The 18,139-nt window shown below is 39.5% G+C and overlaps 1 protein-coding gene across 8 annotated transcripts in view; it reads left to right on the top strand.

The window, feature by feature from the left end:
* The window catches only part of OSBPL9 (oxysterol binding protein like 9), a 34,892-nt gene extending 17,393 nt beyond the window's left edge, over positions 1-17,499 (top strand). For 6 of the 8 annotated variants that reach the window (XM_053469818.1, XM_053469823.1, XM_053469822.1 and 3 more), the window contains 20 exons: positions 1,005-1,100; positions 1,249-1,296; positions 1,991-2,020; positions 2,940-2,990; positions 5,911-5,949; positions 7,567-7,660; positions 7,795-7,890; positions 9,025-9,184; positions 10,750-10,862; positions 11,415-11,530; positions 12,131-12,216; positions 12,524-12,698; positions 12,797-12,881; positions 13,743-13,853; positions 14,256-14,319; positions 14,744-14,884; positions 15,119-15,197; positions 15,527-15,618; positions 15,915-16,050; positions 16,788-17,499. In XM_053469818.1, the coding sequence (XP_053325793.1) occupies positions 1,005-1,100; positions 1,249-1,296; positions 1,991-2,020; positions 2,940-2,990; positions 5,911-5,949; positions 7,567-7,660; positions 7,795-7,890; positions 9,025-9,184; positions 10,750-10,862; positions 11,415-11,530; positions 12,131-12,216; positions 12,524-12,698; positions 12,797-12,881; positions 13,743-13,853; positions 14,256-14,319; positions 14,744-14,884; positions 15,119-15,197; positions 15,527-15,618; positions 15,915-16,050; positions 16,788-16,862 (1,887 nt within the window). In that variant the 3' untranslated portion in view covers positions 16,863-17,499. The remainder of the gene's footprint in view (positions 1-1,004; positions 1,101-1,248; positions 1,297-1,990; positions 2,021-2,939; positions 2,991-5,910; positions 5,950-7,566; positions 7,661-7,794; positions 7,891-9,024; positions 9,185-10,749; positions 10,863-11,414; positions 11,531-12,130; positions 12,217-12,523; positions 12,699-12,796; positions 12,882-13,742; positions 13,854-14,255; positions 14,320-14,743; positions 14,885-15,118; positions 15,198-15,526; positions 15,619-15,914; positions 16,051-16,787) is intronic. The other 2 variants (XM_053469819.1, XM_053469820.1) reach the window with 2 other exon arrangements.
* The last annotated feature ends 640 nt before the right edge of the window (positions 17,500-18,139 follow it).

Genomic DNA, 18,139 nt, shown 5'->3' with positions numbered 1-18,139 from the left:
TTCCCAGATTGATGGGCAGCAACAATTGCCTCTTTAAGATCGTTGCTGATGTCTTTCCTCCTTGGCATTGTGTTAACACAAACCTGACTGCTCCAGACCAGCAAACTGATAAAACATTGGCTTTCATCAAAGTGGTCACACTGATGATCAATGAATCTCTGCTACATAGCATCTAATCCCTATGGCAGCAGTAATCGTGTACTTCATTTCTCACACACGGCTTCTCCATTTTGGCTTTATGGTGGAATATGTCATAGGGATTATGAAATGCTAAATCTGGATGCTCATTTGTGCTCCACTGGCTCTTCTTAGTTTTGGCTCTCGTGTTACGCGTCGAGACGTAACCCATACTTGGTCACGATATCACTGCATCCGATGGATCGCTCCGGCTGCGGCATCCCAGTGGCTGCTGTGGCAAAGACCACTTTTGAGAAATTTGTACAAAAATCACTTCTTATACTTCACCCCTCACAATAGCGACAGAAAGTAACGCAGCTGGTGATGCGTTTTATGTACAAATATTTAAGAATCCTTCTGTAGGCCACATGCTAGAATCCCAACTCTCTTCTAGCTTTGTACGTAAGTGGCAAGTGACGATTTCTCTTGATAATGTGTATATATTTATTAAATTAGAATGTTGGTATCTGTAATATACATCATATATGTAAAGTTTATTAGTTTCTAGGAGTTGTATTACTTGACTGTTTCTCGCTATTCCTTTTGAGATCTAATATTTTTATGATGTATAATATTTTTTGGACATTGCTTTACCGTATCGCTTACCTAATATACCAAATTATTGGAAAGTTAGGCACTCTTTATAAAGGCGAAAAAAAACAGAGCTCCAAGCGGTTTCTGCTAAAGAATTCAGGAGAACACAAGCTGGTTAGAAATATAATAATGTAATGACTGTATAAAATATATAAAATAACTTGCCGTTTACACTGCGTGATAATTTGTGTACACGCGGACCATAACCCCATCGTGTGGCTTCTGTTTGACAGGGTGTGGATTCTGGATTTGTTCCGAGCGTTCAGGATTTTGATAAGAAGCTTGCCGAGTCGGATGCTTACCTGCAGATTCTGATAGATCAAATAAAGGTACGTCCAACGCGCCGCGAAGCGACTGGGTTCTTTTAGCCGTCTGCTTTTCAAATCCCGATACGCTGTAGGTGGAATGAACGAGACGTCTCTGACATCGCTGCTGACATGTCATTTTATGCATATTTTTTTTTCTCCCTTTTTTTAGTTGTTTGATGACAAAATCAAAAACTGCAAAGATGATGAACAGAGGAAGGTAAGTACCTGCCGTCCCCTCGTTTCCTTTAATTCCCAGGTCTTGCTTCTGGGCTGTGTTTTTGTTTTTTTATTATTATTCAATACGAGCATTTTATATAGGTGTTAAAATTTAAGATAATTCTTCTCCAGTCTTGAAATGAGACAGAGCGCTCTTTGCCTTGAGATCTCCTTGTGAAAGATCGGCAGATGTGCTTTACATGCCGTGATTCCCTTATGAGTTCAGTCACAATTAAATGAATTCTGCGCATCTGAAAGGGCCAGCCGGAGACTCTGGTGGTTTGGTTTGTTGTGTACACGAGCTTCACTAAAATATCCCGTTATTGCATTTTAATCACAATTCCAATTACTGTTGCTTCAAGTACCTTGCAATGATTGATATGATGCCCATATTTTGTTTCGTATCCCAAACAGTAGATGCGCATGCACAGAGACAGAATAGAGGAAAATCCAAATTTGAAAAAACAAAAAATGGGAATGGGGTTTAGTATCTGACTGTAGCCCATATGTTCTTCTGGTGCCTTTAATGGCATCTTACCAATGCCAGCCACACTGCCAAAGGGGCACAAGTAATAGTCGGTATATATGATGCAGATATCTGGGTGTAAATGTAACAGAAATAGGAGGGACATATCATTTGTGTTCTATTTAAAGAGTGTCTGTGTATAATTATTGCATTTTTTTCTGCCCCATAGAAAATTGAAAATCTTAAGGATACCACGTGTGTAAGTTTATCTTTGCTTCTTTATTGATAAAATGAGCTAAACTGTGTGTTGTAATTTTTGTTCCCATGACCTTAGTTTGCACTGAGCTTTTAACATAATGCCGTCTATATCCAGCCCTTGAGGGTGTAAAATGTGGCAATTGTTTATATTGGCGTGTAAAGGCGTTTTGGATGTTAAATCTCTGGGAGAACTTGTTCTGAGGTCATTGAAATAAGCGTTCAGAAGAGAAGTATTTTATATCCAAGCAGGGAATGTCCCTGGGTTAATCAGGAAAATGGATATAGACTGCGGAGTCTTTGGTCAAGGTTAATACCTTTTTAATGGCTCAGCATGGAAAAAGACAAACATTTGCATATTTAGGGTCTTCAAAGATCTCCTTTTGTTGACCGAGTAGCGAGTTCAGTGTTTGAGAAATATTGTAGAAGCTGTATTCAGGCATTTGTTTAGGGCACACTTTTATTCAGAAGCAGAACAGCGTCTGAGTTTTGCCTGTAAAATGTTTTTTTATGCACCAAGAACACCTCGCTCCCCAGGCGGTTAATCTCCTGTTCCAGGGAATAGCCCGTTAAATGTTGGGGATCATCATCTGTCAATCATTTTGTTTCAAGGCCAAAGTAATTTCTCTATTTATAGCGATTGCTGCAGTTTGTGCCCCTGTGGCATAGAAGTATCTGTTCTATGTGACATATTCTGCCTTAAAAAGAGAAGTCTGGCTGCGACCCGGGCCAGCCCTGACACTTAATATAAATGTCCACTCTTCATAGTGAAAGTTTTGAGCTAAAATGCTTCTACCTGCAAACTCCTAGTTTAGTGAATAAACCCTTGGCCCTTGGTAGTTACAGACAATGGGCACACTAGCGATATGAGTTAAGGAATCATTGCTATATTTTGCTTTGTAACGTTACTGTCTGTTTTCTAGAGCATGGTAGAATCAATCAAACACTGCATAGTGTTGCTGCAAATCGCAAAGGTAAGTCACCTGTAAACGTGTTCTCTGTTTTGTGATATGTTGGTGACGCACAGCAGTCCCTTTTTTGTGGCAAAATGCTTCCTCTTCCATTGCAATCTCAGTAATTGTTAGAAAAGGTGAAAAGCCCCAGCAGGAGATGTTAAGAGGATTCATTAGCTCCGTGTGAGTTGCTTCACATGCACCTCCAGTTTTAAAGGATGCTGATCGGTAAAGTTTATTGGATGAATCTGACAGCAGATCCTCAATTTAGAGATGTGGAAGAGGACACTTTAGAATCTTTTTTATTTATTATTTTTACAGATACTTAAAAAAAAAAAAACCTCTTGTAAAAGTTAGGTTTAGAAATAATTGGGAATGGGGCATGATCTCTTTAAAATGTCTGTATGTCATGTATGACACATGTAGATTTAGAACATTGATTAGAATTGCGTTGGAACGAGTTACTGGTACCTACCGTTATAAAGGGTAAAGCCAGCTCATGTTTCACATGTTGGCCAATTTGTTGATAAGTCTGTTAACAATGATCACTGGTATTGGTCATATTGATATTTGATATATATTAATATCGTGTGTGTGCTCCAATTGGCTGTATGCAGTTCACTGGTATATATGCTTTATATATAATGCTGTTCTAATTGGGATGCATTATAGGTAAGCATTCGTTGATTATTAGGTTTTAAAGGGTTCAATATGTTGGCTGATCTTTCTGGTCCCTGTAATGATAAACATAGTGTCCAAAAACACACAGAAACATTGTAGAAACCCATGACCCGGAATGGTGAGGATGAAATATTTTCCAGTGTTTGGAAACACATCATTCAGAGGCTCTTGTTTCTAAGACCGCTTTTATGTCGCAGCTACACGGCGCTTTCATTCACCGATTAGATCTCCTTGCGATGTCTTTCCTCCCTGCTGTTTACAGCGGTGACTCTGTTATATCTCTATATATCGCTGCAATTTGCAAGCAATGGAAATAGCCGTGTTATTAAACCAAGAACTCCATGCCAAGAACTCATTTATCAAGAACACAGATGCTGATGTAAGCTGGCACCTGTCTCTGAAGGAAAAAAATCCTCCACTAATTAACTTTGCTTTCTCGACATAATTAGGATTCTAAGATATTTCATTCCTGACGCTCAGTGAAAGTGTTTTGCTTCAGTACCGTTAGAGATTTTTATGCTGCTTGAAACCTCCGGGTAACATTGAGAATTATTTCTACCATTGTTTTTTAATATTGTGTCCTCATCACATATTGTGTTCTCAGTCTTCCTCACTGAGTGGGAACCTCTGACTAACGAAGTCTGTGCTGGTTTATTAGCATTGCCATAAAGAATCGACAAAGGAAGTTTATTGCAACAAAAGGAAACCAACACAGTGTAACACTTCATCAGTCATATTTTTACAATTTATGATTGTTGAGCCATATGCAAACACTTATGTGTGTTCCTTTTTTGCTTTCAGAATTGCGTAAGATGGTTTTCTGTGGAAATGTCACAATTTCCACTTAGTATTTAGAACCACGCAACCCCCCCCCCCCCATCACCCGGTAAAATACTAAGTAACGTGTTACCTCTGTGTCTGCCAGCTCTTCAGTGCTGGGACATCTGTTCTCTGTCCGTTATTGAGACGGCTGTCTTTTCTTTCCTCATCACAGAAGCCATTAAAAGTGCATCAAATGATCCACAGCTTACATTTCACTGATTTACTGACAAGATTTTATCTAGAATCTGTGAAATAAACATGCAGAGCTGGACTAACTTTATGCAGCTAGAAGAGGGAAAACAGATTGATATATATATATATATATATATATATATATATATATATATATATATATATATATATATATATATATATATATATATATATTATATCAACCTATCAATCAATCACAAGACAGAACCGGGTATAGAACCCGAAGCACTGGCTTTAAGACACCATGTACTGTGGATACTGTGTAGTATAATGACTCCAACTGGTATAAAACGATATAGAAGCAGACCCAGAGTAACGTCCGCTTACGCTCCACTCTGTCGGACCTGCAGGTGCTTCTAGGGGCATCCATAGCAGAGAAGGAAGGGGAAGAGATGTCGCTCTGAAATAATATTTAAGACCAGGCTTCATTGTTCTCATTGCGTTTTATTCATAGAGCGCCAGCCGATTCCATGCTAGGAGTCGCGTGTGAGGCCCTCATGCACTCTACACGCATGAAACGAGGTTCACTTATTTATATTATTGGTGTGACTGAGAGGGGCTACGCTTTCCGTCTCGGGGAGCTTGTGCTAATCTGCCAGCCCCGGACGCAGTGACATGTTACCCGCAGCAGACAAGGTGCATAAACCACACGGGTTCCATAATTTCTTCTCCCTCAATGCTTATTCGAAGAGAAACCTTTATCCAATGCGAATTGTACATGAATTCGGGAATCTACATTCACAGGAATTATATATTATAATATAATTATTGATCGTTCTGATTGGGAAGGTTGTCAGATAATGATTGTTTTGGATATTGTACAATGATGGTAGGGTCTTTTGGGGGGGTTTTGAAATCTTTTTAACATGACCTTTCTTCCTCTCATGTTATGTCTGGTTTATCACCGTACTGAGTAAACTTTAAATACTTAATTCTCTGCTTAATAGGGAGACCAGTGCTTTTTTATAATCTTATATGAAATTATAATATCAATAAATGTATAAACCATGCATTTTCAGATTATTGTACTGTTCGTCAGAGAGGTGTTGTTAAGGCGTAGAGCACCATTTAGTAGACAGAGTCCTGGGTGGAGTGCTTCTCTCTCGATTGCTGTGTTCGTTTTTTAGCCTTTACCGTATCTGTATCGGCTGCGGCTGCCGACTTTTCTTCCTGGCTCCCCAGGTTCTTGCTGCATGTTCACCTTCTTAACGTTTGTTTTCTTAAGGATCAGACTAACGAGGACAAGCACGCAGATGGACTGATAGTAAGTTTCCTCCTAATGTTTTACTCCTCCTTTGTTCCTGCAGAACGTTAGCGTGAACCCACCTGAACTCCGAATCATACTGATCTTCTTCCCCCTCCTGCTGATTTAGACCCCTTCACCTTTTCTATCTCTCCAGACCTCCTATCTCTCCAAATTCACACAGGGGGAGCCGCACATTGTTCATGGCTAGTAAGGGCACGTGTGATTACTGTCCACAAAAAAAATCAACATTCTGCCAGATTTGTAGTATTTACCTAATTCACTTATATTCGAACTGTGTATCCGGATAATGTGCTACGCATTGCCCGGGATCGGGACAGCGATTTGTATTTGCATTAGGAAACAAAACAATGGAGTAAGAGCACCCGCTAACATTTCTAAGGGTTTATCGGAACGTCCTATGACACACAAGTAACGGGAATGACACACAAGTAACGGGAATAAGTGCATATATAAGCAATATGCGTATGGTGCCTGATGGCTCATTTACCAAGCAGGGGGAGCTCCACTGACCGGAAAGCATACAGAAGCAGCCCAGTTTCTACTCTGCTGAGTGCTGACCGTTGATCCCTTAATGACAGACGGCATTGCTGCAGCGGACCAGTATTCAGTTATAGATTTTCAGCTTTTCTCATTTGAAATCCTGTTCTGTGAAACTTTTATATTTAATACATCCTTACGACTTTCTCTTCCTTCTTCCTGTACCATCTCTATCAAATGGCGTTATGATCAGTGCCTGGGTTATATGTGAATACAGTGCTCTAGTGCATAGTCACAGGGCATGATGCTGTATATTATAGTGGGTGTAAGTTGTATATTAATGTGAAAAGAGAGCAGGGGAGAAAAATTCCTGTGTTTGTTTTTATTAAGTGTTATTACTTTGGACAGTCCACCCAATTCTTTATTTTAGGAAAAATTAAGCCTTTTTCTATATCAAACTTCTGAAGACCATCTGACAGTATTCTGTCCGGTCTTTCTCTGAAATGGGTTGCATGGAGCGTAGATACGCTCTGTCTCCGGTTTTACAGGCTTTCATGATACATCCAATACTTGATATCATGCAGCAGCCCTGAAAACACATTGGGTATCTACTCACTAAACCGAGGCAGCAGGGTGAAGGAGGTTCGCTTAATTGTACCTTCATTGTATTAAATGAACTGTTCGGGCATTAGGGAGATTAAACTTGTTTCTAATCACTGGAGCCAGAGCAAGAACTTGGCAGACTTCTCCCTATGATCATAATCCCGACTGGTCCTGAATTTCTCTTTGCCTGGGTCATTGGGTGACTTTTACTACTAAACAGTTAAGAGTGTCCATTTTAAATGAAATATAGAAAGTTATGCCAATCTGTTTTTTACACAATTAAAAAGTTATATTGGTCTCTATATGATGTATGTATTGGTGATCCTTCTTGTGCTTGTATTTAATATCAACAGCAAGCTCGTAGAACACCCAGTGGGCCACGTGTTAGATGTGCTCTGTGGTGATTGACTTTTGCCCGTGGTGAATCTTCTTGTTGTATAGGTGGAAGACCCCATGGAGTTTGATGAAGCAGATCCTAATGAAGTTTAGTGCTCACCTCCAACAACTTACAATTTGTTTTTGTCCCTTATTCAGAGCACCATAAATCCAGTTGACTCCATCTTCCAGCCCAGACCTTTGGAGCCCACCTTGATATCTGCAATGCCAACACAAACTGTTCCAATGCCAGGTAAATAAAATGCAATTTTAAAATGCTTAGCTGTAAAAATAACGTTTGAGATGTGTCCTGGAGCCGATAATAATAATGTGTTTTATATTGTTCAGTTTTGAGTTGCTTCTGCTAATGACATATTTTGTTTTCAGAATCAGGTAAAGGTGAGCAGCGTCCTTCCTCCCTAGCTGTTGGACCTGTAGTGACCACCCTAGGAACTCACCAGACCCCAACTCCCAACAGTACAGGTGCAGCCATTGACTTTGTGTGAACAAATAAAATGGATCCCAATATATCGGAGATCATTCCATTTGTTTAACCAGATGCTGGCTCTCCCATCTCTGTGGAAGCAGCATTTAGTAGATGTTAAAGCCTATTCTCGCCCATTGATTGAGGGGTTTGCTCAGTTATAATGGCAGCCGCTACTAGACTGAGCCACCAGCTATAGAAAACTGAGCTTGTAGCTCTTGTCAGGCTCATAAATAAAATGGCACAAGAACCTTCTTGTTCGTTATTATTTATGTAGCGCTAACAAATTACGCAGCGCTTTCTAAAGTACATATATTCAAAGGGAATTATGAATAAAATACATCATGTAAAGAGGCTCCAGCTCCAAGTTAACAATATAAAGTTTTCATGCACAGTTCGGTTTTCAGTACATGATATCTAACGAAGGAGACAATGAGAACGATTTCTGTTGAAATTTATTTGAATTGTTTTTAGAATGTAACCTGAGCTTCTTGATCTTTTTAAATTCACCTAGTATGAACTATTAAAAGTTCAGTTTAATTGTTACTAAACATCTGTTTCTGGTCTTCAGTCCATATTTTTTAATGTGCTCTTCTCTATACGGAAAGCTTTATTACAGTAAAGGGAAGAGCTCTGCAGAGCCGCTTGCTGGCCAGAGTCGGCATTATCACAGCTTTGCTCCTTACTATACGAATAGTTTAGGAATAGTGCCCTCTGAAGGTGGTAAAGAAGAATAGTTCCACAAGCAATGTCACTGCACCAGTATGAATTAGTAGCCCTTTCAGGCCTATCCATAAGTTTGGAGGAAAAAGATTTTACCGAAAGGCTTCTGGTGCCATATTTTTTTCTTTTAGTTTTGTGTGAATTAAAAACATTGTGTCCTTGTCCTTTGTTATGTAAAATGTGTAGCCTCTCTAGATTTACCTAGTTCTCTACATATGCGTGCCAAAAAGGTAAAGCTCTTTACAAAGACTTCCATTGGGCCATTCCAGCGTTGTGCTTACAGTGCAGGTACTCCTGGAATGGACTGCATTTTTACCCTGTTCAGGATTTCAGTAGGCCATGTGCGGTTGTATTTCTTTCTGGCTGTTTGCCCAGACATTATCTGACCAAAGTGCTTTGTGTCGTTACAGGAAGCGGTCAGTCGGTCCCCAGCAGCAGCCTGACCTCCCCCAGTCACATTAACCTGTCGCCGAACACAGTCCCAGATTTCTCCTACTCCAGCAGTGAAGACGAATTCTACGATGCAGATGAATTCTATCAGAGCAGCTCCTCTCCAAAACGCTGCATGGAGTAAGTGCCGGTCTTGTACCTGTTCTGTGACCAAAGACACACAAATGAGTTCATGTTTTCAGTACTCTAGATCACGCACATAGGCCGTGCCATGAGTTTACAACTAATAAAGCAGCGTAAACAAAAATGTTGCTTGCATTTAGCAGGTAGTGCACAGGAGCGAACTAAATATTGCATATTGAATGTGAAATGAGAATGAATGTTGCATGATCTTTAAACCCAATTACCCCTCTGCGATGTGGGTAGAAGGCTCAGCAATGCTGCATTATTTATGTAGAAGTCAGAAGTGGCGTTTTAAGGTGTAAAAACTCACTCAGCCGCAGCACAGTGGGGTTCCGATGCAGCTCTGCCAGACATGGTTGACTTTTGTAATGTTTTTCACTAGTTATTCAAATGTGAGCCAGATATCTTGGGGTCATTATAGTTACAAAAACCACAGTGGGGTTTACCGACACTTTAATAAAGCAAATTGCAAAGATTAGACGGTCTGATGCGTTTAGACATACCGCCGCTCCTACCCACGCCAGGATGAGTGAGCTTCTACCCGTTGCAGGTTAACCATGTGAAATTCATGTATCTAAATACATATAATGAAGAGCCAGAGTAAATTTCTCCTGCAGAAAGGACCCACATGGCCCTGTATAATGTTTAGTTGAATCATGACAGCTGATGGGGTTGGCTCTTTGTAAACATGCATAATTTTCACTGCGTGACCTCTACTTAGATGTAAAAAATTCAGTAGTAGCATCAAACTAAATCTATATCATCTCAGACAGCTTTGATGTAAGGACCTAGAGGAATGACATTTATAAACGAACCTACTTTTGAGGCTTTAAATATCACATGTCTTAATCAATATGTCCATCCATGTCAGACAGTGAGGTTGGCAGGAAAGCTTCATCTTACGGACTTAATTTTATGTTAAGAAGGGTTAGCCCCGATTACATTCTTCTCCAACCATAGCTATGGTGACCCTGGGTATTTAACTAGGCGAGATTCCTTGAAAGTCGTGCCGTATGCTGGGGCAGCTCAGCCCATCTTGTGGAGACATTTGCCAGCACCGTGAATTCAAGGAGTTGAAACCACTATTTTGTATCTTGTATCCTTCGTTAGTTTGTATGAGAGCATCTGGAGTCACAATAGTTTTGTTGGTTAAGGAAAAGAGGACAGTCTTTACAGTAATTCAGCAAAAACATACGTTCAATTAACAAACGGGAAGACCTTTCTTCCTATTCAGTGAATCGAAAATTCCATTTTAAGATGTGGGAATGGGTGTGTTGTGGTTGGTATCGGTGTTATCAGCGGAGCAGACGGGTCTGAGTAATCTTCCTGTTTCCTGAACATCCATAGACCGATTTGCAGAATGTGCCTGACTCCAAGCATTTTCTGAAGCTTCTTTGGTTATTGTGCCGTTTAGTCTTTACTTGTCTTGTTAATGATGAAATCTTTATGCACACAACATTGTCCTTCAGGATAGATTTTCTTTCCGTATTGAACAACGTGGAGCTCTTGCCTGCGTGAGTCCCACATGGAGTTACTTGATTTGCTTTTTGTATATTGCATAGCTCGTCGGAGTCTGCAGCAGCCATGACCCGTAGCAGCACAGGCACCAGTTTAAAGAGACCAGACACTACGGAATCGCTGAACTCCTCAATGTCCAATGGAACTAACGATGCAGGTAGGTCCTGGAGAACCCACCGCCTACGGCTCAAATAGAATATTTTAAACAGCTTTTGGTGAACTGCTATACAAGATCAGAAGCATATTTAAGTTGTGTTTTGTTTTTATGGTGTTTGTTGCATTGGTACTTCCATATTCATGTTTGAGTTTCTTCTGTTGCTGCAAATACACGCTCCAGTTGCTATTTAAAAAATGGTTATCTTAAGCATAACTATTGGGGATTTCATCATGTGATGTGGCTATTTATTCCTTAGCACTACGTTAAACACAGTATGCCCTTTGTTTTGCTTATTCTTTTCTTCACTTGATCTGTTAAGCTTGCAGGCGTTTGCACGCTGTGCCAGTAGCTTAGTAGCTTATAGTTTATGGCCTGTGAAAGTTTTGCTCTGATATTGGAACATTATCAGTAATGTCTGGTGGCCATCAATATCCTTAACAATATGCATTTGTTTTTTGTATTATGTTTGAGTTAGAAGTCTTAAGTCTTAAGATCAACTCCTTTTAGAGACATCACAATAATGAAATGTGCTTGTTTTCCTTTCTCCGGTAGATCAGTTTGATACTCATGAAGACCATGATGATGGAGATGGGGAGTCTGTGGAGGAGCATAAAAGCGTCATCATGCATCTCCTCTCTCAGGTTCGGCTGGGAATGGATCTCACAAAGGTAAGGAAAGCAAAAATATATTTGTCTTTATTATCTCTTTCACATTATATTTTGTCCTGTTTCTTAAGTATATGGAATGGTACCGTCCCTTAATCCAGCAGGTGGGGATATACATATTGTAAGCAAGGAGATCCCACAGTTTTATTTTCTTCCTGTTTCCTTGCTGCTATAAGGTACTATTGCACATGTTCTGCTGAATAACACTTTTATGACTAAATATAAACAATGGAGGCAGCATTCCTTTTATTGTCCATCTCTGACCATTAATTATGTACTTACCAGGAAATGCTTAACTGTAGCCATTAGTTGTGCAAAAACGGCAATGATAGACTAAAAGTCTTTGTTACTGTAGATTGTGTTCTTAAAAGCTTCCACTGCTGTCTGCATTGAACAGCACCTTTGAATTTATTTGGATTTCCCTGCTCAGTGCATGCAGGACAACAGATATAAAACGCCAGAACATTTGGATCTGCAAACCATTTTATTGTGGTTTTTTTTTTGGTGATTTTAAAGATTTGTGTGTGTAATTTTTATATATGGGGTGTATATTTTTTTTATACATACATATGTATTGGCTTCTGTTTTTACATCTGCATTTAGGTTGTGCTTCCCACCTTTATTCTTGAAAGAAGATCTCTTCTGGAAATGTATGCCGACTTCTTTGCACATCCAGACTTATTTGTAAGGTATGAACTGTGTGATTCATATCAATGGGGAGCTAAAAGCAAACAAACCTACAGTACATACTTCTCATATGTGACCATATACATGTGATTGTCTAGAACATCAGCTTCTTGGGTTACAGGAAGCTGGATGGGGTGAAAAGGGTTAACGATGTATTCTTAAAATTGCTGTTTCCAAAAGGAATATAAATCGTTCGTAATGGCTGTGTTCTTTCAAATAAGTCACCATGTTTTGTGTTGGCACTGAGATGCACATAAGCCTATATTCTGCTCATATATTTATATTGGGAATACATTTTAATTTCTATAGCATTGGTGAACAGAAGGATCCCAAAGACCGCATGGTCCACGTGGTTAAATGGTACCTGTCTGCCTTTCACGCGGGCAGAAAAGGATCTGTTGCCAAAAAGCCGTACAACCCCATCCTGGGAGAAGTGTTTCAGTGTCACTGGGATTTGCCAGGACATGAAAATGATGAAACTCCTGTGAGTATCCTTAGTGTGCCACGTTCCAAGTGTTCCCTGGCCAGATTATCTTAACATCACGTTTTGTGCATATGAAAAATATTTCACTTGCTTTTCAGGAGCCCGTATCTGAAGGACCTGTACCTTGGGCTTCCAAAAACAACGTTACCTTTGTGTCTGAGCAGGTGTCTCATCACCCACCAAGTAAGTGTTTGGAGTTTTGTTTTGGAGTTATTTTTTCTTTTATTATTAGAAAAATAGAAATGTGTTACACATGTTTGGGTTCCAAGAATAACATACTGTGCCAACAATAGATGCTGAAAAAAGATGCTCCCACTTTAATGGATGGAATGGTTGAGCCGAAGGGCTCTGATGGTTTCATATGATTCTTTCACGCCGTAGAAAAATGTTCGGGTGTTTGAGGAACTCTAGATTGGAAAGCTTGTCACATTGTTGTATTGTTGGAGTGAATGCCGTACAGCCATGTCTGTGCTGTGCCAAGGGGGACAGGTTCCTTATAGTCCTTGTGTGATGCTGTTGTATTCCACAACTGCTTATGGGTTATTAACAGAACACCAGGGCTGGTTGTGCTGATGAATTCATACACTACTTTATTTTGCATCATGATAATTGTCTCTACTGGCTTAACATGCCTTCTCCTTGTCAGCTAGAAGTATTATTGCAGCGGCCTTTCTCCTTAAAGTGCATTCTTTATGACTGGATGCATTATTTTTTTTGCTGACCAGTCTTTGAAAAACTAGTTTAAAAAAATTGCGTTGCAGAGTCCGTTTGAATTTTTTTTCTCCAAATGGACATAGTTGTAGGCTTGGGGTCCTTTTGTTTCAGCATTACTCATAGCAAAGCAGTGATACGGTTAATTTGGTGTCAGTAATTACCGAGTTTCTTTAATTTTATATAAACAGTATAACCTACTTTTTGTTATCTGGCAAAGACAGGTTTTTTTTATAATTAAATGCTAATATTTGCTTACAGAACGGTATTCTAGAGCTCTTGCTTTATAACCAGTCTTCTACTTACATTTGTTTTTCTTTTTTTTTGTTATAGTTTCAGCCTTTTATGCAGAATGCTACAATAAGAGGATCCAGTTCAATGCTCATATCTGGACAAAGTCAAAATTTTTGGGGATGTCAATCGGCGTCCATAATATTGGGCAAGGTAAAGGCTTTACCCGTGTGGGTGCAGTAAGGTGACGCTGCAATAGGTTTTAGAGGCGGCTCCTGCAATAAAGTCTGACGCATTGATGGGTGTACAGTAATTTTTAAGTATATTTTCCCTTTAGATTTGTGGATATACACATCTAGTGAAATCGATGTATTTAACCAGGCCGGTTTTCAGCTAGTAACCACTGTGTAATTGGCAAACAATGCAGTAGAAGTCTGTATATATGAGAAATACTGCAGTCTTCACCCACATGCTTATTTAACATAATTTTCTCCTGCTTGGTCAGCAAATCAATGATCACTGGAAATAAAGCCATGTGTATTGTCTGCATTACATCTAGTAATAAGAGGTGGCTTTTTTTTTCTTATCGTGCACCTCATCTGCATCTTGTTACAGGTTGCGTGTCATGTTTGGACTATGATGAACACTACATTTTAACCTTCCCCAACGGATATGGGAGGTGAGTTACACATTTTTATTGTGCTAACAAACTAGAGGCTCAGCATAGTAACATAGCAGTTCAGGTTGAAGAAAGATCTGGCCTTTATTGCCCTTATTGTAAAGAATCCTTTGTTGTGTAGGAAGTCTTCGCTCTTCCGGTCTCAGTGGATGACCTTTTGTTCTTTGTACATTTCTGAACATATTACGTTCCAGTATTTGTGTTTTCTTCCCATATCTATTTGGGATTATCGGAAGCTATCTTGTTTGCTGTTCACCAACACGGAAAACTGAGCAAGGAAGCAATAAATGCAAAATGTGTCTGAAAACCCATAATTATGATAATTAATCAGAAAACATTGATACCGTTCTGCTCTGCGTTGTTTATATAAGATCTGCCTTACTGATCAGACCCCCAAATATTTTTTTTTCTTTTTGTAATTCAGATCCATCCTGACTGTGCCTTGGGTGGAACTTGGCGGCGAATGCACCATTAACTGTTCCAAAACAGGCTACAGCGCCACCATCACGTTCCACACCAAGCCTTTCTACGGCGGGAAGAAGCACAGAGTAACAGCAGAAATCTAGTGAGTTTCACATATAATCACAAATATACTTGGGACTCCTTAAACGAGGTGTTGGCTGCCATCAAAGATAATGCACACTTCTATAGTATAATGGGGAGAGGGGAGATGTGTTGGATTTTCTTAGTTTTCCTGTTTTGGGGGGGAATTTCTTGATGTTCATTCCGCAGGCAGTTTTATGTAAAGATTGGGCTGCTAAGTATAAATTGGTAAATCATTTTCTTCTGTTTCATGCAGTTCTCCAAATGACAAGAAATCTTTCTGCTCGGTAGAAGGAGAGTGGAATGGCGTCATGTATGCAAAGTATTTAAACGGGGTAATGGATCATTAATTACTTAATATAACAATACTAAGTGCAGGCATAGTGGCAGCGGAAAGGCTGCATTGCACTGCCTCATTTATATATTGATGTTAACCTCTACTTGCCCAGGGGCCAAGAAAATCTTCCCAGCCACATGATCTATACTTTAGTGTTTTATTTCCCAGAAAGCACAATATATGAATGACAACATTTTGATGAACATATTAGTGTCAGGAAGATCACTAATCTGATCTTAACAGCAAAATGAATTTAAGTTCTTGTTCCTTACTTGGCATGCTTTATTCTTTTATTCTTTATTGAATTTTCATATATGATTCACACAGGAGAATGCAGTTTTTATAGATACCAAGAAGATGCCTATAGTGAAGAAAAAGGTCAGGAAGTTGGAAGATCAGGTGGATTATGAATCTCGAAGGTAAGGTTGCTGTTTCTATTTGTTATAACAGAACCCGGATCTCCACAGGGTCAATACTGTCTGCTTTAATGAGTTGAGGCCTGGGTATCACACAGTTCTTTAGATATGTATAGCATCATGGGGCTTGAGTTTGCACAGCACAGCAGAAAGTAGAAACTAATCCTAAAGGCACTGAAATACTTTGATGAATGCTACGTTATCATGCCACATATAAACACATTTGTTGCAGTTTTATACTGATTCTTCCACTTTGATATTTTTGTATAGAAATCATGATATTTTATTGCATTCACTAGGTTGTGGAAAGATGTCACGTGCAATTTGAAAATCCGAGATATTGATGCAGCAACAGAAGCAAAGCATCGCTTGGAAGAAAGACAGCGGGCCGAGGCGCGGGAGCGCAAAGAGAAGGAGATTCAGTGGGAAACGAGGGTAAGGGGAGGGCCGGGACGCCATACAATCTCATCATCCACACATCTGCCCAAGCGTTCTGATATTTACTCCTTAAGGACAACGGGTTGCCCTTAAACCCATTATTGACAATGCATTTTGTACGGGCTTTATCATGAAGGGGTTAAAGTTCCCAAAGCATTGCTGAGAAATCCATGCAGACAATTCAATGTTAGGAATTGGCAAAGGCATGTTAAATATGAGCATTTTCTGATCATCTAGATATCTCATAACAGGGAACCCAGAAGGTTTTTAACTACTAAATGCAGATTCTCAAACCATGAAAAAAACTCCATATAAAGTGGGATGATGTCCTTTGTATGAGACGATAACGGGTCACTGCATTAAAATTGGTTATCTTGTGAGCAGAGCACATCGACTCTATGCAAACGCTGATATAATATGGTACTTCATCTACGTGTTTCCATATAGTTCTACTTTAAAGGCAAAAATAAATTGATAAACCTTAATGGTACAGTGTCTTAATTATATGTCCTAAATATCATAATATAAAAATGATAAAGAATCAGCTCTAAAATCACTTGTTCTACTAAATCTGTTTTATGTTTTTATACTGTGATGTCCATGCAGTCAGAGTTCTAGATTTCAATGTAGTAGAAGCCTATAAATATTTTACTGAGCAATCTACTGAAAAGTGCGCTGTTTTTGCCTCGATTTCTTGTACCTGTCTTACTCTGCCCCATCTGTTTCGTCTGTAGCTGTTCCATGAAGATGGCGAGTGCTGGGTGTACGACGAGCCTTTGCTGAAACGACAACCTTCCCTCAAATATTAAGGAGCATTGTAAGTGAATAGTTCTTGTCCAATGCCAAGAAATGAAGGTATCGGCGAGGCACCGGATGAACAGATCCTCCCTGTGGTGCTGAGAGCCCCCTTTACACTGCAGCGGTTCCTAACTCAGGGATACTGGACTTCTACAGATGGACAATTCAAACAGGGCTCTGTTCCTGTATCACACCATATGCTTTAATAGCCCTATCCATCCCCTAAACCATGATGAAATTCTTGGGTATGTACAATGGTTATTGGTTCCCTTTAACAAGAACTGAGAACACGGAGCCTCTCTTTCCACATTGTAGCCTTTAACAGTTAAAGGACTTATAATCACAATTCTGTATCAAAACAATGTCAAGTCCCTGTATGTACGATATCAATCTGGAATTGTAATAAAGCATACAGGACAATGTAATTCTGTAAAATGTAAAACACTTTTTTTTGAGTTCTCTGCCCCTTCAATAGGCTTTAGATCCCCCAACTATCCAATAAATCTTACCCCCACGATATATATATATTCATCCATATTTTTTTCCTAAACCACTCTTGCATTTGTATTTATTTCCTAATAAAGTTAGAGCAAATTATTTTACTAGATTTGCATTTATGATTTGCATTAAATTATATCTTCAGAAAAATCGTGTGTTATTTTATCTGTTATTAATGAGCGGTGATGGAGTCCTCCCATCTCTCTACCCACCCTGTATGCTTTACAGTCCGCTTGGCTTGTCGGGGTGTTTTCTTCTCCTATTTAAGATGTGCTATCAGTGAGGCAAAGCACCCCACTCTGACCTGGATCCATGATAGTATTTGGTACAGACCGTCATAGAAATGTTAGGTGCTATATGCTTTGCCACCTTAGTCAATCAGTTCACATACAGATGTACTAAACATTTAAATCGAGGTGGGGAAATTAAGAAAAGTTAATAGGAGGCTGATGATGGTTCAAACAATTTCCTAAGATTCCTATTTTCGTGCAGAGCCAACTTTTACTACTGTATCTATTTAACGTTGTTGTAGCACCCTTGGCGCCACCTAGGGTGACTACAGCAGCCATGTTTAGCAGGACCTGTATATGTTTTTCATATCGCTGACCAGCACAAGTACGGCCCTGCAGTATGTGGGATGTATAACTGATGGAAAGGAACCAATTAGTCAGATATACATTTATCTTTATCTGGGCTTGTTGGCAATATGTAAAAACTGTGTGTCCTGGAAACATAGCTGATGTGGGCGGGTCACAGTCTGACAATCATTGCTCGGGGGGGGATGGGGTAT

The sequence above is a fragment of the Spea bombifrons genome, chromosome 6 (assembly GCF_027358695.1).
Source record: "Spea bombifrons isolate aSpeBom1 chromosome 6, aSpeBom1.2.pri, whole genome shotgun sequence".
Taxonomy (NCBI): domain Eukaryota; kingdom Metazoa; phylum Chordata; class Amphibia; order Anura; family Pelobatidae; genus Spea; species Spea bombifrons.
This window is presented reverse-complemented; position numbering and strand designations above follow the sequence as displayed.